General features: G+C 28.7%; 3 protein-coding genes across 5 annotated transcripts in view; 2 read left to right on the top strand and 1 right to left on the bottom strand.

Moving 5' to 3' along the window:
• The window catches only part of LOC111635361 (pappalysin-1-like), an 18732-nt gene extending 11590 nt beyond the window's left edge, over window positions 1-7142 (top strand). The window contains exons 10-15 of the mRNA XM_023380303.1: window positions 3557-3685; window positions 3756-3841; window positions 3917-4116; window positions 4944-5682; window positions 5747-5954; window positions 6954-7142. Of these exons, the coding sequence (XP_023236071.1) occupies window positions 3557-3685; window positions 3756-3841; window positions 3917-4116; window positions 4944-5682; window positions 5747-5954; window positions 6954-7029 (1438 nt within the window). The 3' untranslated portion in view covers window positions 7030-7142. The remainder of the gene's footprint in view (window positions 1-3556; window positions 3686-3755; window positions 3842-3916; window positions 4117-4943; window positions 5683-5746; window positions 5955-6953) is intronic.
• Window positions 1-26216, bottom strand: part of LOC111635364 (geranylgeranyl transferase type-2 subunit beta-like) — a 59159-nt gene that overhangs the window by 7371 nt on the left and 25572 nt on the right. For 2 of the 3 annotated variants that reach the window (XM_023380305.1, XM_023380308.1), the window contains 3 exons: window positions 13760-13848; window positions 11305-11379; window positions 10743-11224 (listed from right to left, as the gene is read on the bottom strand). In XM_023380305.1, coding sequence (XP_023236073.1) covers window positions 11081-11224; window positions 11305-11379; window positions 13760-13848 — 308 coding nt within the window. In that variant the 3' untranslated portion in view covers window positions 10743-11080. Of the gene's footprint in view, window positions 1-10742; window positions 11225-11304; window positions 11380-13759; window positions 13849-26216 lie in introns of those variants that run through there. The other variant, XM_023380306.1, reaches the window with a different exon arrangement.
• Window positions 17359-21011, top strand: LOC111635363 (pappalysin-1-like). The gene is made up of 6 exons (XM_023380304.1): window positions 17359-17554; window positions 17625-17710; window positions 17786-17985; window positions 18813-19551; window positions 19616-19823; window positions 20823-21011. Exons 1-6 carry the CDS (start codon window positions 17493-17495, stop codon window positions 20896-20898), a joined length of 1371 nt encoding a protein of 456 aa, XP_023236072.1. The 5' UTR covers window positions 17359-17492; the 3' UTR covers window positions 20899-21011.

Below are 26216 nucleotides of genomic sequence, written 5' to 3'. Positions count from 1 at the left end.
GATCATAAAAATCTTTCTCGAAAGTGTTCTTTATTCAATTTGTTTGCTACCCGAACTGTTCGTTAACCAATCACCCACTGTAATTATTTATTAATTTCAGTAACCATTCAATCTTAATTATTAGATATGAGCAGTGTGCATTGTGCACCTACATTTGATACAATTTACTATACAATAAGTGCACAGTGGTTGTAGATTATAGATTTAAATGACAATATTGATGAAGTGGGTGTATAAAAAAATATATTTATTGTATATAATTGATTGAAATGGTAAATTCTACCAACATTCCTACCATAGTTCTTTTTCATGGGCCAAATAAAATATATAGTTAAACCTGTGTAAACCAGAATCTCATGGTACTGAAAATTTTTTCTGGTTTGGCAGGTTTCCATTTTTAACAGGTTCTTTTTCAACATAGAAAATTGCTCCATTTCAAAGAATTTTTTCTTTTTAAGCTAGTTTTCTTTTTATTCAGGTTCCATTTTGAACAGGTTTTATCATACACTATGTAATTTAGGTAAATATTTTAACTTTAACATAACTAGAAGAAAGAAATTCTTATAAAAATCAGAATCAGACAATTATTGCACAAATATGGGATTCTCACTGCATGATTCAAAATTCCATTACACATTTTGTGTCCAGTTGGATGTTAGAATATACACTGTAATAAGTTATCTTACCATATTTTCGTGGAATGACCAACATTCTGCATAAAAACGGGGGTTATCAGCATGCCAATTAAACTGTGGCTAAAATATAAAATTAATCAGTTCTAACAAACCTAGTTAATTAAACATTAAAGAAAACATTCTTCTGAGTACAATAAAATAATAACATTGTAATTTGACTTAAAATCAGGAAGAGAGTTTTTGTTTACAAGACAATAAAACAATTAATGATTTATTGACAGTCAGTGTGGGCTACTTTTACCACCTATTCTGACCTTAAAAATAACACCTTCCTTTCAAATTTCATACAAAGCTGATGTTAATTAGTGTAAGCCTAGATAATTTACAGGGAGTTTCTTAAATTTAATATGTTTATTTTTGTGGTTTTTGAATCAAATAAGAATAAAATACACTATTACCAATCTTCTGAAACCATGTTTTATTAATTTATATGATTCACAAACACAAATCGTGCTACTATTTTTAACACTTGGCGGTTTTCATTTTTATTTAGTTGCTATGAGTTACAATTACATGTTTCGGGCACTGCCCCTCTTCAGCTTCAGCTAGGGAAATTATTATGTTTTAAAGAAATAGAGTTGGTGATTATTATAATTAACAAATACTGATATTCATCATTTATAACAAATATTAGTATACTAAAACTGTTGATTTAATAGTTTTAGTATTTGTCTAGAATATTGATATTGTAAACATTTATTGATTTCAGTGTGATATATCAGTTATTGGCACAGCTCTAATTATTAATAGACTACTTTTTAGGGCTTTGGAGATGCACAAAAATCAGGATGAGATTTTCGTAGGAAGTTGAAATGAGTGATTTGCATCTGATGATATAGCTTATCATTCTTATTGCTGATGTGAAAACTCAGTTCACACGTGGGTGAATGGAAGGTGTCAAATAATTTTCTTTCTAGACAGTAGATTAGTTATGGGTGGGTATCAGTGGTCTTAGCTTATATAATGACCAGATGTTACATAAACAAACTTAGCTACAAGCTGATTCATTTGTGTCTCCTCTGAGAATTTAGTTTTCATTAAATCAACTGCTGGTATAAAAAGATTTGTTTTGTTACACTATCATCCAGTTTATATTTATACATATTTCATAGAAAGCTTAAATAAATTCATTGTTGCAATTTCTACTGATATTGTATGTGGTATATTTTATGATGGTTTATTTCATGATTTTAACTTGGGTTTCAACTCTTTACTGTATTTATATCTTCTTTGTCTTTATCTTACTTGGCTTTTTGAATCTTTACTTTTCATATTGATATACTTTTCATATACTGAAAGGGTTAAAGAATCTGTCTAATATCGATTGATTTTCTCTCTTCTTCAGGATTTTTCGTAAGTAATTAATAGCATTGCAATTGTAGAAATCACCAAGCCTCAACCCGGTTTGGATGCCATTCTAAGACCGTTGTTCTGACATCGTCCCACTTCTTCAAAGGATCTTTAATAACAGATATCGGCATTAATCCTCTTTTTCAGAAGAAAACATATCTCGCTGAGTTTCTTGGTGTTCTTCATTCAAGGGTTCTTGGCTTTCTTCTGTCATTAGATCAATTTCAGGTTCCATTATGAGCTTTTCAATGCTCGTTATTTCTCAAATGTGATTTTTGTTACTCCTTTAGCTGCTTGAGTCTTCTTGATTATATAGTATTTTTCTTAAATAAGATTGAACTGAGGCCTATTGTATATATACCTGTTCACGCCATATAACCCAGCAACATTAGGCATCTTCTGCCCATTCTCTACCTTTGCTATTATACTCTCACCTTTCGAAAAGAAAAACAGATGCAAAACTTAACGAGTGCCCACCCGACAGTCTCGGGAATACACAAAAAAATTGTTTTGTCAGAAAAATAAAAGGCTGGAATCACAAGGGAAAGTTTCAAAGTTCAGAGAAATACTATCCAATCAGTATATACCGGCTTGAGAGTTGATGTCGAAAAGTTTCAAATTGTTGCCCGAAGACAATGAAAGACCAATCGGTATTCATTATTTTATGTCGCTTCTTCTTGTGTTTGTTCTGTGGGGTGTTCATTATTCGATCATGTGTTCGTTGTCCGAACATAAAAATTTTTTGCGAAAGTGTTTGTTATCCAATCTGTTCGTTAACAGATCACCCACTGTATATTGTATTCAAGCTCATACATAAATATATAAAGTATTTTTATTTGTTTTGAAATTTAAAAAATAATGAAACCTTGACAATTTACAGTTTGATATAATCAACAAGCCTATTTTTTGGTAACTTCATGTAATTAATTAGGCACCATACTTGTTCTGTATAGCATTAATAATATCCTGAATTGTCTACACATCTTCATTTTATTCTTGTAAAATTAACAATAAAAATATTGAAACTTACACATGATGCCAAAATGATTAAACACTCTAAACAACTGGCATTAAAACTTTTAATAAACACAAAATAAGCTTATGAATGGTGCTTTGCCTGATGAAGATGGTAAAGCACCATTGAAATTATTTGCTTATATAAATTACATTTATTAAAAAGTTTTAACATACAAATGCATTGTTTAAAGTGCTGTTTAAAATTAACAATGCCAAAAATTAAAGACAAGATAAATTTATAAAGTGAACTTGAATTGTTTCTGGTTAACAGAAGTAAAACTTTTTAAACTGTTGATATGTTTTGTATTAAGATTAAATTATTATAAGTAGTTTTTTGAAATTACAGAATTGCACTATTATCCAAATGTTAAAATACAAATTATTTTTATCAATGTATTTGTTATTATCTGTATTTCTTATAATTTTACTTTATACATTTTACAAATTATTCCAAACTTTTCTGTGTAAAATTTACTTTTAAATTCACATTTCAGTGATGTCAAATTTGGAGAAGTTTATACTTACACTGTTCAAGCACTGATACCAAATTATTCATCTCACATGTCATCACCCCTCAGAATTAAACATGGAGATAATTTCTGTGGTGATGGAAAGATTAATGGGTGAATATATGCTAATATATATATGAAAATTTTAAATTATAATAAATTTTAAAAGTAATCATCTTTCAAGACAAGAGCAGTGCGATGATGGAAATTTAGCAAATAACGATGGATGCAATATGAATTGTGAAATGGAAGAATCATATATGTGTTATGGTAAAATAAATCTATTAAAATATTAAACTGTTTCTTTAAATATTTAATTTTAATGAATAATTGCTAAAATTTTAGGTGAACCAAGTCTATGTTACTGGCATAAAGGAGATGGTAAATGTGAAGATTATGAAATTAAAACTAGTGTAACTGACTGTGGATATTACACACCCGAACAGTTTGAAGATCAATGGGCAACGTCTATAAACACATCACAATTATCCATCAGTGATTTCTGTTCAAAAGATATTGTTATTGGACCTCCAATAAAACCAGAAGTTGGTCATTCAATTTATTTCTTTCCATTTCCATTAAGAAATAGTGAAAAACCTGATATCTGATCTTCAAAAATTAAAGATTAAACTTTATTTCTAAACTTATTTAAATAGAAATTTTGCTTTTCTAAACCAGATATTTTAAAGTTCTGAAATATGAATTATGTAAACTAAATTTATGGTGTCCAACAAGAATGGATCAAAAGTTAATTAACTGAGATATAGTTTAAGATTGTTTTGATATGCATAAAATTAGTCTGGAATAACTGCATATTATTATCTATGATTCAGTAACTTTAAATTAAGAAACTAAACCATAAATACTCGCATGCAATTTGTAGAAATGAAGATCCGAATTAAACAGTTGGGACCTTATCAGACCAAACCCATAGGAGTAAAAAAGTCAAAGGAACCAATAGTCTACATGTGATTTTGATGTAGGGTATAGTACATAGTGTATACTGTATATACCTTGAAGTAGTTGATGCAATGGCATTTCTTATGATTTATGAACATTTAGCCATTTCTAGTAAAGTGGAAAACAGTTGACTTTTAGCATTATTTTGAGAAATAGCTCTGGATTTTTCCACTTGCTCTGATAAGGTCCCAACTATCTCATTTAGAGCTGTATTTGTACCTGCAGTCATTCCAGACTAGATTTAATCATTCTTAAAATATATCCATTAACTAATTTTTTGATCACTCTATTATTCCATAGCCAGACCTTACAGATTAAAAGTAATTGGATTTCAGGTAGTTCACTCAAACACTAGACATTGATAAATAATATATTAAAATGCTAACATATAAAATAATTATTTATTTAACAGATCTGTGAATCCGAACCAAATTCTAATATATCGTGGTATCCTCGTGATAATTTTTCAGAGACAAATTATTGGCTACTGGCATCATTTTCTAAACCAGTTGTTGCTACATCAATTTTTTTATATATAGGATCAGATGGTCAGTCAACACTCATTAGCAATTCTAATCAAATCAGTATTCATCTTTTAGATTCCAATAATAATGTTCATTATTCTGCTGAGACTGTTATATCGTGTTCTCAAAATCCAATTGAATTTCGAATTGTTCACGATCTCAGTAGACAGTTTTATTTAACATCAAAAATAAACATAACATTTGAATCATCTGATATATCTATATCAGCAATTTTACTCAGATCAGCCAAATATTTAAATCCAATTATTATACGACAATGCAAAGAAACAGAACTATATAGTCCGAAATTACAGAAATGTGTGATGTATTCTAATTGTAAGAAGCCGGCATGTTCAAAACCATTATCAAAAAATTATCAGTTGAATTGCACTGGATATAAAGAAGGAGACTATTGTTACGTTAATTGTAATAGTGGTTATTATTCTGAAAAATCAAAAACCAATGTTATCACCTGTATAGATGGTAAATGGATTGGGCCAGAAATTCTTTGTAAACCAATAGATTGTGGTCCACCCACAATAATGCATGCTTTCACCATTTGTCCAGAAGGAACAACTTTAGGAAAAACGTGTAATTTTAAGTGCAAGTCGCCTGCTCGGTTAAAAGGTAAAAACAGTTGTAAGTGCATTTTTTAACAATTTTGATTAAATTGTAATAAGATTATTTACAGGTGATATTACAGCAAATACTATTACTTGTGAGGAAGATGGATTTTGGTCCATACCAGATACACCATGTCAAATATTATGTCCTCCTCTTCAATTACTTCCTTCTATAATTTATTCAAAAACACAATGTCAAATGTACAGTTTTCAAACCGGACATAGATGCTATTTCCAATGTAAATCAGGATATCAAATAATTGGCCAACCAAAGAAGTAAGTTAAGATTAATTATAAATTACTAATGTATAGAAAATATATTTATCAATTGTAAACAAATTTCAGTGTATTTATTGACTGCATTGCTGATACTTTATAAAACTACACCAAAATACTGTTATAATTTTAACTGATTCCACAATAATTTTATAAGAATCAAACATTTTATATTTCAAGAATCAAATTTTATATTTTGCATATGTTATATTCAAAAAGACCCACCAGTGGCCAAGTGGTGCTGTCCCTGAACACTGAGAGTTTGGTCACGGATTCATGCCGTGCCAGGATGGGCTGGACATGTGGAGTTTTCTGGGTTTTCTCCATATCTGTAATGCCTGAATAGGGACCAGTTACCCTAAAAAAGACCTCCCAGAAAACATTTCTCTCCTTGTGTAACATCGACTCACCAGAGAAGGCAACGAGGGAACCAATTTGGTACTAACTTTCCCCAGGACTCACCTTGGTGCAAAACTAATCTCCAATTAACTTGTGCAGGGTGATCACTGATGTCAGGATGACCTTATATGGCACATGAAGAGATATTTAAAAAAAATTTTTCACAAAATTCCTTTAAATTATCATTACAAATTAATATTTCTTTGTCAAACAAAAACATTTGACACCTGATTGGACAAAATATCTATGTAGTTTTTAATATCAATTAACACTAAAACCCAAAGATAATTTATCTCTTCTGCATTTTGTCTACTAACATATAAACAAATAGTATGTTGCCATATATGTTACTTATTCTAATGTCAAAATGTTCATAAAATTTGTCCTTTCCTATGATTTTAAATATTGCTTTAAATGTAATAAAATAATAAATCAGAAGAATATATAAATTTTAATTGACCACTTGCCGTCCAGAAGTATTGGAAGAATGTCAATTTATAAACTAGACTTCTAGTGAAATTGATTTAGATTTAAATTTTGTTAATAAATTATTTGTATTACGGTATAATATTCATTCTGATGTATGTTATTATTTTACAGAAAAAAGTTTTATGCAGTTTGTGATGCTCATGGATCATGGCAAGGACCACAGTGTATTCCAATTACAGAAAATTAACTATAAAATTATTTAGATTATTACTTGAAAGTAACGATTTTTCTCAAGGGTTTATTTTCTTTTCTAATATATTTCCTTATTATTAAAAGGATATAAAAATGTTAAGATCTGAAAAATGAACTAAACTTAAGTTATTTAATTTAACTTAAAAATTTAAAATTTCTATTGATATTAATAAATATCTCATTAAATTATGTTATATAAAATATTTCAGTAGTATTTTGTAACATATTAATATATTAATAAATATTTTTATTATATAAAAATAAATATTTTAATTATTTCTTCAGTTCTAAACATTTCTTGTTTAAAAACAAATCATAATTTTTAATTCAATGTGTTTAAAAAAATAAATTTAAACAGTAAACAAAAACTTAAAAATAATATTTCAAGTACAATTTATAAATTATTTTTGATTTTTGATATATAAGTTCCAAAAATTGTTAATTTCTTGCCAAAATAAACAATTTTTCAATAAAATATAATTTAACTTCTGCCAAGGGATATAAAATATTATTCATTCATTCATAGCATTCGTCTAAAATCTATTGAATTTTATTTTATACAGTATGAAGTAAACTATTTATTCAGAACAGATAATATAGTATGATTGGCTCAAATCAATAGATACCATCATTAAAACTTTGATTATTGTTTGAAGATTTATTTGTTTATGAGAACTTTATATCTGAATCCAAAATACAGAATATTTAAAAATGATTTATATCTTTTGAATAAAAAAATTTATCTGCAAATAATGATTTAATTTCATATTGTCAAATACCAATATAGTCATGTGCCACATAACATCTACCACATATACTGTATGATCATAGTCCCATAAGACTGTAATAGAGAGTAATGTTATAATGTTAGAAAATGGAGAATTTTGATCATTGTGAAAATCTTGGGGGACATTGACCTAATCTGGTGGGAAAATGTGGTTGATATGGGGAAAAGCTTGTTAAGGGCATGGCAACATTGATCTTTTCCCGTACATGAAGTAAATGTGTTATCAAGCATAAGGTTTAACTAGTGTTGCAAAGTCCTAAAATTTTCAGATTTCTCCAGATTTAAAATAAATATATATAACAAATTATGACACAAGAATAATTACATAATAAACATGAAAAGCTGTCATCTATGTGTATGTGAATTCCTTGTAACTCCTGCAATTTTTGTCCAAACCAGATGAAATTTTGGTTATATTTGTTTTATGTTCTGACAGAAAGTATTGATATAAGCCAGGGGTGGGCAAGCAAGAGTTCAGTGGGAGCCGAAATGTAGGTTTTGCAAAATGCATGGGAGCCACAGTTCTATACTTTTTTATTCTGTACCACAATTTTATTATATAATATAAATACAATATAAAACAAATATTGAATTTTTTTAATAAACATATTTTCACAAAATTGTGGAAATAAAATTGTAAAAAAAATAATAATAAAAAGCAGAATTTAACACTTTCAGGAAGAACTGCATGCGGCTCTTTTTTATACCAGACATGGGTAAATGCGGCTCCGAGAGCCGCATTTGCCTATGTCTGGTATAATTTACATTTACTAACATTTTGCAGAAATATCAGCTATAGAATAAATGTTTTATCGGTTTCGGATCAGTGATCATGCTTATGTTGAAGTGGCATCAGTGACCTCATTTAATTCATGCTTGATGACAGAATTTGCCAATTTGCCATTTGCCAAAATATTTAACTTAAAGAAGTCCTTAAGTTAAATATTTTGGCAAATGGCATATTTTAAATTTACTTCATTAAATTTAAACTTTAAAAAAGATAGCCACATTGCACCACTTCTACAACAATTAAAAAAACTTTTTATAGTGACCACATAATATTTTATTATCCAATTGGAAGTGACGATCTAACGAGCCTGTTATTTAAATGGTATTATCGTGTATTAACTATGCTTTGATGGGCAGTATAGGCTACCTAATTTGTAGAAACATTAGCAACTCTTGAATTTCTTGAAATCTGTACTCTTCTCAATTCTTCAATCTCTACTTTCTCATAGAAAGTAGTCCGTCAAGCTTGGCAGGGAAATTTATAGTTTCAATTAATACCATATGTGTACAGTGCTTGACTCTAGTCAATACAGGTACTGTACATTACAGTATCCCAAATAGCTTTGCTAAGTACTGTACATGCATAATATTTTGTTTGCACAACATCCCTTAAGATGTTAAGTGACATGACTGTAACATAATTTGAAATCAGTTAAATATAATTTAGGAAAAACATTAATGAATTAAAATTCTAAATGAAAACCAATAATCTTAGAAACAAATTATTTGTTTTCAACTGTAAACTATTATAAAAATGTGATTATATCTTTATAATAATGAAGATTTAAATGTGAAAATTATGACGTAACTACACCATGAAAAATCCTTAAAATGCAGTAATACTTTTTAATCTTCTAACATTTTTGGTCATTTTTATTAACCTTTGTCAGAATAAAAAATAGCAATCAAATGATGGTCTTCATTCAAAATGAATGGAACATAAATGTATTTCTGATGCTTATATTTATATATTAATATTCTAGAACAAAAAATTCAAAATGAGAGCATGCTGGACTTAAATATGTAAATACAAAACAACTAAAATACCAAAATGCATAAATGGACCAAACAGCTAACATAAAAAGGTAGAATAAATACCAAAACAATAAAAATACAAAAGAATTTAAAATATAATCTTAACCTCAGGCATTGTAATAAGATTGTAGCCTCTGTGCTGAATACACTTGGTATGAATTAAAAATATATATAAAAAATGCTAAAAATATTAACTTATTTGTGGTAACTTCTCCATACATTTGTGCTTTTGTCCAAATATCATTTGAAGTCCAAATATAGGAATGCTTTCCAAGCTGCCAATAATGTGTTTGTCTTTGTAATTAGTGGATAGTCCAATGGGTATCCTGAAGGCCAATAAAAATGACTGAAAAAGTTAGATTAAAAACTATCACTGCATTTTAAGGTTTTTTTGTGTAGTGTGGTTATTTAATGTAAGTACAGTATCCAAAGAATAAAATTATGAACATATTTAATTCAAAACATTTCATCTTTCAATTAAATAATTGAAAACAATTACTGTAATAGATGAAATATCCAGCTTCTAGAAACCTGGAACAACAAGAAAATCATCTATTTTTGAATTTAACAGGCTGTAGTACCTACAGTTCACACCACAGCCACTTTGCTTTAGTTACTGTGATGTACACATCACACAAAGCCAGTTATAGTGTGATTGCTGCTGTGTGCAGGTGATTCTCTCACAATTGTCAGAATTTATAATTTTCATTTATAAACCATGTCTATAAGACCAAACAGACCCTGCTTTAGAAGTGTGTTAATTTGTATCTATTAAATGTAATTTTGTTCATTCCTTTTCATTGTTTATTTTATATTTTAAATGTATATTTAGCCAGTGCCCAAGAAACAGGAAATCCAGAAATTGAGACAACTTCTGGTCCCAGGCTTGCCAAACATTTGGTCCAGTACTGTAGTACTTTTCAAAAAAATAAAAAAAAATTAACATCTATAATATTCAAAATAATATAACTAATTGCAAAAATTTTATACACAAAACTAATTATTTAGAAAAAGTTATACAGAAAATTAAACAATTGAAAATAAATAATAATTTATTGATAATATACAATTTTCAAATGTAAATTATGTGATATCTTCAAATAGCAGTTTTCAATTCTAAATAAGTCACATTTTCAAAAAATATTTACAACTGTTTTAAATAATCTTCAAATTTAATATTTTACATCAATTCATTTAAATATATTCATTCTTATCAAATAAACAAAATTTGTAATATAAAATAAATCATCATATACAAAATGAACATCACCTTTTCATCACATCATATTAAAATTTAATATGCAAACATTAGGCAAGATTCAAGTGATTTAACTTAAATTTGATTATGCTTCAATAAAAAACAAATTTGATTAAGAAAGAAAATCATCTGTATTCTGTCAGATGTTTTAATAAAATAAAAATATCTAACTTGATACTATATATTTAGTAGCTGAATTTTAATACCAACTCTGTCAATGACATACTGTGGCATACAAAATACCGGATTAACAGGTTTTACTCGAGAATCACCTAAAAGTGATAATCCTGCTAATCCAAACAGTGTATGGAAAGGATCCACCTGCAAACAATTTTTTTACGAACCTCTTATTTTATAATTCATTTTGTAAATTATAAATTGAATTACATTAAAACTCTTACCATATCTCCAGGCCTATCAGAAAATCCACCTGTTTCTTCATCCTGGCAGGCAAGAATAAATCGAATAAGTTTATCCTGAAATTAAATATTTAATCTCTTTCAGTTTCCACATGTCACTTATACAAGATCATAAAATAAGTAAATATTAAACTCAATATTTTTTCTTTCTTGTTCTTAACTTTTATACATACCAAAAGCTTTTTCATTATAATAAATTAACAGTTCTGTTAATACCTTCAAAATTTTGATATTTGTAATGATAATGATAACTGTAAACTGTATAATTTATAGTATACAACAACAATTTTAGTTTTTAAATAAATTTTAAAAATTGCAATGTCTCACAAACTATTAAATAGTATCAGCTAAGATGGATGGTTGTAAAAGAACTTAGATATGTTGTGGAATAAAAAAAGAGAGGAGAGATGGAAGCTGTCTAACACAAAACTCATTCTCTTTCAATATTAAAAATGGATGGTTGGTTAAGAAGAGTTATTTTATTACAATTAGAATAACTTAACAGAAATATACAAGTAAGAATGTCGTACAGTTAAAGAAATTGATCATATTTATGATGATGTTACTTACTTGTACCTATATTATACTGTATTGATTTAATTATAATTAGTAATTTTGAAATCATGTCGTTATTTGTTCCATTTTTCAACACTATGTAGTGCAATCACTTGATCACTTGGCATTTTTTATCTTAATTTTTATTCAGTTCAGTTTAATTATAATTATTAAATTTAGCAATAGATGGTGCCTAATGCCTGCCTCTAGTACCAAATTACTTAGAATTTAATTAATAATAGTAATATAGCCCAATATATAGCAATTATTTGGATTTAGTATATAACTATCAGATTGGTATGTTTACATTTGTATTTTTAATCAGGATTTACATTTTTGGAATTTAGTATGCCAGCATCACAACCTCTACAAAACAAAAATTCAAAAATCAAACATTAACAGCTTTGTTATCCAAATATCCTTTAGATTTTTAAACAGCATTAACAACCTTGCATGAATGGAGCGGCTCTTAAATTTATTTAAATTTATAACATTTAAAAAATGTATAATATGAAATAAATCTATAGCTGTAAAAAAACAAAAAACAGTAACCTGAATAAATGAATTAAGCCTAAAAATTAAATATATAAACATAAATAAATAAATAAAATATAATTGAACCATCTGATAGATCTTTTATTGAGCTGCAATTTGAAAAAAAATAGTAGACCTATAATCTATAAATTCCCACTATCACCTGTCTGTCTGTCTGTCTTAATCTTGAGAACTGTGTTAGATAAATGAAATTCAAGTCCAAGTATAGAAAGCTTAGGGACAGAAGGCCCCGATTAATACTTATTTATGTTTGAATTTTAAATAAATTTAAAAGCTGCTTGGATTCATGCAAATTTGTTAATATTCATTAGAAATCTAAAGGTTATCTACTTCACATATACATTTAATGTTCAAAGTTGTTGAGAGCCTTCTTGAAACAAAAATAAATTTTTGTTTCAAGAAGGCTATGATGCTAAAATGATAAATTCTGAAAATGTTTATACTGATTAAAAAATATTCCAACCTGGCTTCTAAAAAAAAGTATTAAGTATTTGTTTTCTTGTATTTTTCTTTGTAATTTAAAAGAAATATTTCATTTACAATCGTACAAGTGCTAAAAAATACATCAGCAATAAATAAAAATATATTATTCTCATGTTTTTCTGAAAATTGCAAACTCTTTGTGAATCTTTTACTAAACAATTTTAATAAGTTTTTACTATATCAGAACTATTTTTTAATTTCCTTAACTGTTTTAGATTTAAAAAATTATTATATACTAGCAGGTAGGCCCAGCGTTGCTCGGGCAAAAAGTAACGATAGCAAAGATTAAGATTATTACGTTATAGTCAACCTTACCCGTCACAGAATGCAAGAATCGGGTTTCCCTGTTTCTGGACTAATTAGAGAATTTTTAGATGGATAATATGTTCGATTTCCCACAAAAACGAAAAAACTGCATCTGTGTCTTGCACATCGCTTTCTCTTAACAATTCCATTGTTACGTAACACTTCCACTGTTGACACCTCCATTGTTACTTGACACTTCCATTGTTACTTAAGGCTTAACACTTAACATTAAGGCTTAACACTTCCATTGTTGATGGAAGTGTTAAGTAACAATGCTTAAGTAACAGTGTTAAGGCTTAACACTTCCATTGTTGATGGAAGTGTTAAGCCTTAATCCTGTCCCTCTCCCCCATGAGGAGGTATTTCGAAAAATCCCTTCTCAGTGTGCGTTTTCGTGACGTACCCTGACTATGTACCAAATTTCAGCTTTCAACTCCTAACCGTTTGGGCTCTGCGCTTATTATTATCAACTTGTCTCGATTATATATATAGATAATTGATTCAAAACAAACTTATTATATTAAAGGATGAAAAATACCTTATCAATCCAATGAAGGCAACCAAGAATTTTTAATGATGATAAAACCCACCAAGAATAACAAACATCTGGTATTTTTTCAGGACGCCCTAAAATTATAAAAAATGTTTTAAAATTCAATTTCTGAAATTTTAACTAAAAATATTTTAAAATATCAGTAAAATTTTCTATTTTATTTCAACACAAACATTGCATTTTAAATATGTTCCATTAACCAAAATTAATGTTAAATTTAAAGAAATAACAGTTTGGAATTGGTTTAATATCTTGTGTCCCACTTTTATAATAACACATCAAACAGTGAATTTAACCTGCATTTGATTAACAGAATATTTTTAAAATGCAATGTTTATGTTTGACTTGAAGAAGATCCAGCTGAAGGATCAAAAACATTTGTCATTATCTAGATCAGTGGTTCTGAAAGTGTGTGCCCTATGGTATTCCAGAGAAATATGTGCACAATATAAAAATAAATATAGTTACTCTATTATAGCATTTCATTATGAAAATACTGCTCTTTTTGTTATCACATCATTATTATATTTATTATTAACACATGATTATATTATTTTTAGATAAATACACTCAATGTAAAATGGATAGATTTCTCAAAAAAAAAAAAAAAAAAAAAAAAAAAAAAAAAAAAAAAAAAAAAAAAAAAAAAAAAAAAATTTGAAGAATCAGATTCTGGAAGCGAGTAGAAGTTAAGTGCATGTGAGAAAGCAAGATTACGGCCTACTCGCAAATACAGTGGGTGATCAGATAACAAACAATTCAGACAATGAACAAATCGGAACGAACACTTTCGTGAAAGATTTTTATGTTCGAAAATGAACACATGTTTGGATAACGAACACTTCACAAAACAAACAGAAAAAGAAGCGACATAAAATAGTGAATACTATTGGTCTTCCCTTGTCTTTAGGTGACAATTCGAAATTTTTCAGAGCTTTGAAAACATCGACATCGATGCTCAACCAAATACCGATCAGATAGTATTCCTCCGAATTTTGAAACTTTTCCTTATAATTCCAGCTTTTTGTTCCTTTTCTGACAAATAATTTTTTATGGTCTTCGTGAGACTGTCAGGCAGGCAGGCACTAAGTTTTGCATTGGTTTTTAATTTTCGAATGGTGAGAGTTTAACTGTCCCATCGGTTTTAACACCAAATTTCGAATTTTTTCCAGACCTCACATTTAAATAATGTTTTTGTATACTAGTTCATTTCTGTTCTCTGAATTTTTGTAAGTGCTTTTCTGAACTTTTTATTTAGAAAAGAAACTGATAATATTATGGAGCCTAAAAAGAGTGGAGTGTCAAGAACTATGCTCACCATAAAAACCAAGCAAGAGATAATAGCCAAAGTAGAGAGTGGGCAGAAGATGTCTGATGTTGCTAGGCAGTATGGCTTGAATACAGTAGGCGCAATCTTAGCTATGTAAGATATGTCAAGAAGTCTCAAGCAGCTAAAAGAGTAATGAAAATCACATCTGAGAAATAAAGAGCATTGAAGAGCTCATAATGGAACCTGAAACTGATGTGACGACAGAAGAACTCCAAGAACTCTCAAATGAAGAACACCATGAAACTCAGTGAGATGGTTTTTTTCTTTTTTTTTTTTTTTAAAAAGAAAACAAAAGAGGACCAATGCCAATGTCTGTTATTAAAGATCTTTTGAAGAAGTGGGAGAAAGTCAGAACAATGGTTTTCCAAACCAGAATGAGGTTGGGGATCTCTACAATTGCAATGCTATTAATTACGTCCAAAAAATCCTGAAGGAGCGAGAAAAGCAATCGACATTGGACAGATTCTTTAATGCCCACAAATGGAAAAAACATGACTAATAAAAATGCAAGATTGTGTATATATGTACTTTTACTATTACATATAAATAAATATAGTAAGAAAGTATATATTTTTTATTTTTTGGNTTAACCGATTAACGATTTACCATAGGTTTTAATGGGAATTTAATTAATTCGTTCTGGAGACCCCAAAAATAAAAAATATATACTTTCTTACTACGTTTATTTATATGTAATAATAAAAATACATACATACTCAGTCTTGCATTTTTATTAGTCATGTTTTTTCCGTTTGAAAAGGTTAAAGAATCTGTCTAATGTCGATTGCTTTTCTCTCTTCTTCAGGATTTTTCGTAAGTAATTAATAGCATTGCAATTGTAGAAATCACCAAGCCTCAACCCGGTTTGGATGCCATTCTAAGACCGTTGTTCTGACATCGTCCCACTTCTTCAAAGGATCTTTAATAACAGATATCGGCATTAATCCTCTTTTTCAGAAGAAAACATATCTCGCTGAGTTTCTTGGTGTTCTTCATTCAAGGGTTCTTGGCTTTCTTCTGTCATTAGATCAATTTCAGGTTCCATTATGAGCTTTTCAATGCTCGTTATTTCTCAAATGTGATTTTTGTTACTCCTTTAGCTGCTTGAGTCTTCTTGATTATATAGTATTTTTCTTAAATAAGATTGAACTGAGGCCTATTGTATATATACCTGTTCACGCCATATAACCCAGCAACATTAGGCATCTTCTGCCCATTCTCTACCTTTGCTATTATACTCTCACCTTTCGAAAAGAAAAACAGATGCAAAACTTAACGAGTGCCCACCCGACAGTCTCGGGAATACACAAAAAAATTGTTTTGTCAGAAAAATAAAAGGCTGGAATCACAAGGGAAAGTTTCAAAGTTCAGAGAAATACTATCCAATCAGTATATACCGGCTTGAGAGTTGATGTCGAAAAGTTTCAAATTGTTGCCCGAAGACAATGAAAGACCAATCGGTATTCATTATTTTATGTCGCTTCTTCTTGTGTTTGTTCTGTGGGGTGTTCATTATTCGATCATGTGTTCGTTGTCCGAACATAAAAATTTTTTGCGAAAGTGTTTGTTATCCAATCTGTTCGTTAACAGATCACCCACTGTATATTGTATTCAAGCTCATACATAAATATATAAAGTATTTTTATTTGTTTTGAAATTTAAAAAATAATGAAACCTTGACAATTTACAGTTTGATATAATCAACAAGCCTATTTTTTGGTAACTTCATGTAATTAATTAGGCACCATACTTGTTCTGTATAGCATTAATAATATCCTGAATTGTCTACACATCTTCATTTTATTCTTGTAAAATTAACAATAAAAATATTGAAACTTACACATGATGCCAAAATGATTAAACACTCTAAACAACTGGCATTAAAACTTTTAATAAACACAAAATAAGCTTATGAATGGTGCTTTGCCTGATGAAGATGGTAAAGCACCATTGAAATTATTTGCTTATATAAATTACATTTATTAAAAAGTTTTAACATACAAATGCATTGTTTAAAGTGCTGTTTAAAATTAACAATGCCAAAAATTAAAGACAAGATAAATTTATAAAGTGAACTTGAATTGTTTCTGGTTAACAGAAGTAAAACTTTTTAAACTGTTGATATGTTTTGTATTAAGATTAAATTATTATAAGTAGTTTTTTGAAATTACAGAATTGCACTATTATCCAAATGTTAAAATACAAATTATTTTTATCAATGTATTTGTTATTATCTGTATTTCTTATAATTTTACTTTATACATTTTACAAATTATTCCAAACTTTTCTGTGTAAAATTTACTTTTAAATTCACATTTCAGTGATGTCAAATTTGGAGAAGTTTATACTTACACTGTTCAAGCACTGATACCAAATTATTCATCTCACATGTCATCACCCCTCAGAATTAAACATGGAGATAATTTCTGTGGTGATGGAAAGATTAATGGGTGAATATATGCTAATATATATATGAAAATTTTAAATTATAATAAATTTTAAAAGTAATCATCTTTCAAGACAAGAGCAGTGCGATGATGGAAATTTAGCAAATAACGATGGATGCAATATGAATTGTGAAATGGAAGAATCATATATGTGTTATGGTAAACTAAATCTATTAAAATATTAAACTGTTTCTTTAAATATTTAATTTTAATGAATAATTGCTAAAATTTTAGGTGAACCAAGTCTATGTTACTGGCATAAAGGAGATGGTAAATGTGAAGATTATGAAATTAAAACTAGTGTAACTGACTGTGGATATTACACACCCGAACAGTTTGAAGATCAATGGGCAACGTCTATAAACACATCACAATTATCCATCAGTGATTTCTGTTCAAAAGATATTGTTATTGGACCTCCAATAAAACCAGAAGTTGGTCATTCAATTTATTTCTTTCCATTTCCATTAAGAAATAGTGAAAAACCTGATATCTGATCTTCAAAAATTAAAGATTAAACTTTATTTCTAAACTTATTTAAATAGAAATTTTGCTTTTCTAAACCAGATATTTTAAAGTTCTGAAATATGAATTATGTAAACTAAATTTATGGTGTCCAACAAGAATGGATCAAAAGTTAATTAACTGAGATATAGTTTAAGATTGTTTTGATATGCATAAAATTAGTCTGGAATAACTGCATATTATTATCTATGATTCAGTAACTTTAAATTAAGAAACTAAACCATAAATACTCGCATGCAATTTGTAGAAATGAAGATCCGAATTAAACAGTTGGGACCTTATCAGACCAAACCCATAGGAGTAAAAAAGTCAAAGGAACCAATAGTCTACATGTGATTTTGATGTAGGGTATAGTACATAGTGTATACTGTATATACCTTGAAGTAGTTGATGCAATGGCATTTCTTATGATTTATGAACATTTAGCCATTTCTAGTAAAGTGGAAAACAGTTGACTTTTAGCATTATTTTGAGAAATAGCTCTGGATTTTTCCACTTGCTCTGATAAGGTCCCAACTATCTCATTTAGAGCTGTATTTGTACCTGCAGTCATTCCAGACTAGATTTAATCATTCTTAAAATATATCCATTAACTAATTTTTTGATCACTCTATTATTCCATAGCCAGACCTTACAGATTAAAAGTAATTGGATTTCAGGTAGTTCACTCAAACACTAGACATTGATAAATAATATATTAAAATGCTAACATATAAAATAATTATTTATTTAACAGATCTGTGAATCCGAACCAAATTCTAATATATCGTGGTATCCTCGTGATAATTTTTCAGAGACAAATTATTGGCTACTGGCATCATTTTCTAAACCAGTTGTTGCTACATCAATTTTTTTATATATAGGATCAGATGGTCAGTCAACACTCATTAGCAATTCTAATCAAATCAGTATTCATCTTTTAGATTCCAATAATAATGTTCATTATTCTGCTGAGACTGTTATATCGTGTTCTCAAAATCCAATTGAATTTCGAATTGTTCACGATCTCAGTAGACAGTTTTATTTAACATCAAAAATAAACATAACATTTGAATCATCTGATATATCTATATCAGCAATTTTACTCAGATCAGCCAAATATTTAAATCCAATTATTATACGACAATGCAAAGAAACAGAACTATATAGTCCGAAATTACAGAAATGTGTGATGTATTCTAATTGTAAGAAGCCGGCATGTTCAAAACCATTATCAAAAAATTATCAGTTGAATTGCACTGGATATAAAGAAGGAGACTATTGTTACGTTAATTGTAATAGTGGTTATTATTCTGAAAAATCAAAAACCAATGTTATCACCTGTATAGATGGTAAATGGATTGGGCCAGAAATTCTTTGTAAACCAATAGATTGTGGTCCACCCACAATAATGCATGCTTTCACCATTTGTCCAGAAGGAACAACTTTAGGAAAAACGTGTAATTTTAAGTGCAAGTCGCCTGCTCGGTTAAAAGGTAAAAACAGTTGTAAGTGCATTTTTTAACAATTTTGATTAAATTGTAATAAGATTATTTACAGGTGATATTACAGCAAATACTATTACTTGTGAGGAAGATGGATTTTGGTCCATACCAGATACACCATGTCAAATATTATGTCCTCCTCTTCAATTACTTCCTTCTATAATTTATTCAAAAACACAATGTCAAATGTACAGTTTTCAAACCGGACATAGATGCTATTTCCAATGTAAATCAGGATATCAAATAATTGGCCAACCAAAGAAGTAAGTTAAGATTAATTATAAATTACTAATGTATAGAAAATATATTTATCAATTGTAAACAAATTTCAGTGTATTTATTGACTGCATTGCTGATACTTTATAAAACTACACCAAAATACTGTTATAATTTTAACTGATTCCACAATAATTTTATAAGAATCAAACATTTTATATTTCAAGAATCAAATTTTATATTTTGCATATGTTATATTCAAAAAGACCCACCAGTGGCCAAGTGGTGCTGTCCCTGAACACTGAGAGTTTGGTCACGGATTCATGCCGTGCCAGGATGGGCTGGACATGTGGAGTTTTCTGGGTTTTCTCCATATCTGTAATGCCTGAATAGGGACCAGTTACCCTAAAAAAGACCTCCCAGAAAACATTTCTCTCCTTGTGTAACATCGACTCACCAGAGAAGGCAACGAGGGAACCAATTTGGTACTAACTTTCCCCAGGACTCACCTTGGTGCAAAACTAATCTCCAATTAACTTGTGCAGGGTGATCACTGATGTCAGGATGACCTTATATGGCACATGAAGAGATATTTAAAAAAAATTTTTCACAAAATTCCTTTAAATTATCATTACAAATTAATATTTCTTTGTCAAACAAAAACATTTGACACCTGATTGGACAAAATATCTATGTAGTTTTTAATATCAATTAACACTAAAACCCAAAGATAATTTATCTCTTCTGCATTTTGTCTACTAACATATAAACAAATAGTATGTTGCCATATATGTTACTTATTCTAATGTCAAAATGTTCATAAAATTTGTCCTTTCCTATGATTTTAAATATTGCTTTAAATGTAATAAAATAATAAATCAGAAGAATATATAAATTTTAATTGACCACTTGCCGTCCAGAAGTATTGGAAGAATGTCAATTTATAAACTAGACTTCTAGTGAAATTGATTTAGATTTAAATTTTGTTAATAAATTATTTGTATTACGGTATAATATTCATTCTGATGTATGTTATTATTTTACAGAAAAAAGTTTTATGCAGTTTGTGATGCTCATGGATCATGGCAAGGACCACAGTGTATTCCAATTACAGAAAATTAACTATAAAATTATTTAGATTATTACTTGAAAGTAACGATTTTTCTCAAGGGTTTATTTTCTTTTCTAATATATTTCCTTATTATTAAAAGGATATAAAAATGTTAAGATCTGAAAAATGAACTAAACTTAAGTTATTTAATTTAACTTAAAAATTTAAAATTTCTATTGATATTAATAAATATCTCATTAAATTATGTTATATAAAATATTTCAGTAGTATTTTGTAACATATTAATATATTAATAAATATTTTTATTATATAAAAATAAATATTTTAATTATTTCTTCAGTTCTAAACATTTCTTGTTTAAAAACAAATCATAATTTTTAATTCAATGTGTTTAAAAAAATAAATTTAAACAGTAAACAAAAACTTAAAAATAATATTTCAAGTACAATTTATAAATTATTTTTGATTTTTGATATATAAGTTCCAAAAATTGTTAATTTCTTGCCAAAATAAACAATTTTTCAATAAAATATAATTTAACTTCTGCCAAGGGATATAAAATATTATTCATTCATTCATAGCATTCGTCTAAAATCTATTGAATTTTATTTTATACAGTATGAAGTAAACTATTTATTCAGAACAGATAATATAGTATGATTGGCTCAAATCAATAGATACCATCATTAAAACTTTGATTATTGTTTGAAGATTTATTTGTTTATGAGAACTTTATATCTGAATCCAAAATACAGAATATTTAAAAATGATTTATATCTTTTGAATAAAAAAATTTATCTGCAAATAATGATTTAATTTCATATTGTCAAATACCAATATAGTCATGTGCCACATAACATCTACCACATATACTGTATGATCATAGTCCCATAAGACTGTAATAGAGAGTAATGTTATAATGTTAGAAAATGGAGAATTTTGATCATTGTGAAAATCTTGGGGGACATTGACCTAATCTGGTGGGAAAATGTGGTTGATATGGGGAAAAGCTTGTTAAGGGCATGGCAACATTGATCTTTTCCCGTACATGAAGTAAATGTGTTATCAAGCATAAGGTTTAACTAGTGTTGCAAAGTCCTAAAATTTTCAGATTTCTCCAGATTTAAAATAAATATATATAACAAATTATGACACAAGAATAATTACATAATAAACATGAAAAGCTGTCATCTATGTGTATGTGAATTCCTTGTAACTCCTGCAATTTTTGTCCAAACCAGATGAAATTTTGGTTATATTTGTTTTATGTTCTGACAGAAAGTATTGATATAAGCCAGGGGTGGGCAAGCAAGAGTTCAGTGGGAGCCGAAATGTAGGTTTTGCAAAATGCATGGGAGCCACAGTTCTATACTTTTTTATTCTGTACCACAATTTTATTATATAATATAAATACAATATAAAACAAATATTGAATTTTTTTAATAAACATATTTTCACAAAATTGTGGAAATAAAATTGTAAAAATAATAATAAAAAGCAGAAATTAACACTTTCAGCAAGAGCCTCGTGTAGAGCCACATTTGCCCATGTCGGGCTTAGGACTTAGTCCTTAAATATGTCCTTTGCAATCTAAATTTTGCTTAAGAGAGAGAAATTTTTAGTTATGCTTCTGGGAAAACTTTCCAATTAAGTTTTCATAATTTTTATTGGGTGGTTATTGCAACAAGGGATTGAGCATTATTGTGCAACAAAATAATGTCCTTGTTTGCCAAATATGGATGTTTTTCTTGAAGTTTTTCACAAAATTTTGCTATTGCTAACAGTATAAAATAGATATTTTAGATATATGTACAAATGAGGTACTAAATAATAATTACTGCTTCATTTGAATTCAAAATGCAATATTTTCCTCATATCCCACCATATACATTTCTTTCAAAGATGAAGAGCATGCTTTGTTCTAGAGATGGAGTAGCCTTTGAATCTAATCACTTTTTTTTTACAAATGACATTAGTGTATTATACCTACTTCTTATCCCCCATTATTATTGCCTTAAAATGGAGTTTACTGTGCCTATTAAGAATGAAGTTATTCTGAAGATTTTGTTCAGTAATGTCATATGGAAACCAAATCCAACTACTTGTTTATCTTTCCCAGGTGCTGCAACTACCTAATTACTGTTGATTGGGACACCAAGTTAATAATTTCTTGTCTAAATAGTTTGGCTCAGCTTTCACTTGGGTGCAGGAATTTCAGAATTTTCTTAGCTAAGAAAGTTGTCTAGAGAAATACTTATCTTCAAGATTGAAATTCCCATTCTTAAATTTTGAACCAATGCTGACATTTAAGGTTTCACTGCCATACCCACTACATATTATCAGTTGGCAATTAAAACCTTGTATCTGCATTTCCTAAAATTTTACAAGACAGCTATAAAAAAACATAGTTTCAAGGGAGCAAGATTTTGAGTATGTGGTGGTGAGTTTTTGACATCATCAGAGAGAGTGTCTAAAAGGTGCAAGCCACTTAAGAGGTTTTGGCAATACATAGAAATTGATTTTACAACACATTAACACAAAAATGTGGTTTTCTAATTATTGGAGATGAGTTTTGATTGCTGATCAACAATATATAGTTTGTTGCTGTAACTGCAGTATTTTTTTTAAATTCATATAACATTACATGCCTTAAATGTTTTTCTGAGCTCATTTTGATTGACACTGAAAATTTAATTTTTAAAAAATAATCAAAAATTGTTATGAAAATTGTTATTAAAATATTTTCATAAATAAAATATTAGCACTTGAGCTGATTACAAGTTATGCTATAGCATGAAAACAATGCTTAGTAAAAATTAGCTTATGATTCAACCCAAAACAGTAGGTGGCCTAAGTGAAAAGATGTGAACATCCATGCTCCAAAATTTCTGAATACTTTAATGGGACATATAGTCAGTGGCATAGTGTAGTGGGGGCGGCAGGAGTGGCCTTCCCCGGGCAGCAAAATTTTACAACAAATAATAATAATATCTTGTAAAAATTTGAACCATTTCATTTCATATTTTTGTCGCACCTACTATTCAGACTGATTGAAATGAGCACGGAATTTTTCATTACTTATTCTGTGACGAAACTGAATTTTAGTCTTTTAAATTGAGATACCTAAATAAAGGGGCGGCGAAATTTTCCTCTGCCTCGTGCAGCTGATACCCTTGCTACGCCACTGCATATAGTATGAAAATAAATATAATACTGTGAGAATAAAGTTACTTTTTAACAAATCTTATTGCAATAATTTACATGTAGTATCATAACTATTCGTGCTATAAACCTACATAAATTTGTGGCGTAATAAACACTAGTATTGTGTTTTACTCTAAAGACACATGGCAAATTTTCCATCAAATTCAACTAATAAAGGAATTTGATGGAAAATTTGCCATGTGTCTTTAGAATAAAACACAATACTAGTGTTTATTACGCCACAAATTTATGTAGGTTTATAGCACGAATAGTTATGATACTACATGTAAATTATTGCAATAAGATTTGTTAAAAAGTAACTTTATTCTCACAGTATTATATTTATTTTCATACTATATGCAGTGGCGTAGCAAGGGTATCAGCTGCACGAGGCAGAGGAAAATTTCGCCGCCCCTTTATTTAGGTATCTCAATTTAAAAGACTAAAATTCAGTTTCGTCACAGAATAAGTAATGAAAAATTCCGTGCTCATTTCAATCAGTCTGAATAGTAGGTGCGACAAAAATATGAAATGAAATGGTTCAAATTTTTACAAGATATTATTATTATTTGTTGTAAAATTTTGCTGCCCGGGGAAGGCCACTCCTGCCGCCCCCACTACACTATGCCACTGACTATATGTCCCATTAAAGTATTCAGAAATTTTGGAGCATGGATGTTCACATCTTTTCACTTAGGCCACCTACTGTTTTGGGTTGAATCATAAGCTAATTTTTACTAAGCATTGTTTTCATGCTATAGCATAACTTGTAATCAGCTCAAGTGCTAATATTTTATTTATGAAAATATTTTAATAACAATTTTCATAACAATTTTTGATTATTTTTTAAAAATTAAATTTTCAGTGTCAATCAAAATGAGCTCAGAAAAACATTTAAGGCATGTAATGTTATATGAATTTAAAAAAAATACTGCAGTTACAGCAACAAACTATATATTGTTGATCAGCAATCAAAACTCATCTCCAATAATTAGTCAAAACCACATTTTTGTGTTAATGTGTTGTAAAATCAATTTCTATGTATTGCCAAAACCTCTTAAGTGCCTTGCACCTTTTAGACACTCTCTCTGATGATGTCAAAAACTCACCACCACATACTCAAAATCTTGCTCCCTTGAAACTATGTTTTTTTATAGCTGTCTTGTAAAATTTTAGGAAATGCAGATACAAGGTTTTAATTGCCAACTGATAATATGTACTGGGTATGGCAGTGAAACCTTAAATGTCAGCATTGGTTCAAAATTTAAGAATGGGAATTTCAATCTTGAAGAAAGTATTTCTCTAGACAACCTTCTTAGCTAAGAAAATTCTGAAATTCCTGCACCCAAGTGAAAGCTGAGCCAAAGTATTTAGACAAGAAATTATTAACTTGGTGTCCCAATCAACAGTAATTAGGTAGTTGCAGCACCTGGGAAAGATAAACAAGTAGTTGGATTTGGTTTCCATATGACATTACTGAACAAAATCTTCAGAATAACTTCATTCTTAATAGGCACAGTAAACTCCATTTTAAGGCAATAATAATGGGGGATAAGAAGTAGGTATAATACACTAATGTCATTTGTAAAAAAAAAGTGATTAGATTCAAAGGCTACTCCATCTCTAGAACAAAGCATGCTCTTCATCTTTGAAAGAAATGTATATGGTGGGATATGAGGAAAATATTGCATTTTGAATTCAAATGAAGCAGTAATTATTATTTAGTACCTCATTTGTACATATATCTAAAATATCTATTTTATACTGTTAGCAATAGCAAAATTTTGTGAAAAACTTCAAGAAAAACATCCATATTTGGCAAACAAGGACATTATTTTGTTGCACAATAATGCTCAATCCCTTGTTGCAATAACCACCCAATAAAAATTATGAAAACTTAATTGGAAAGTTTTCCCAGAAGCATAACTAAAAATTTCTCTCTCTTAAGCAAAATTTAGATTGCAAAGGACATATTTAAGGACTAAGTCCTAAGCCCGACATGGGCAAATGTGGCTCTACACGAGGCTCTTGCTGAAAGTGTTAATTTCTGCTTTTTATTATTATTTTTACAATTTTATTTCCACAATTTTGTGAAAATATGTTTATTAGAAAAATTCAATATTTGTTTTATATTATATTTATATTATGTAATAAAATCATGGTA

The sequence above is a fragment of the Centruroides sculpturatus genome, unplaced genomic scaffold (genome assembly GCF_000671375.1).
Source record: "Centruroides sculpturatus isolate CEXI.00-Female unplaced genomic scaffold, Cexi_2.0 scaffold713, whole genome shotgun sequence".
Taxonomy (NCBI): Eukaryota; Metazoa; Arthropoda; class Arachnida; order Scorpiones; family Buthidae; genus Centruroides; species Centruroides sculpturatus.
This window is presented reverse-complemented; position numbering and strand designations above follow the sequence as displayed.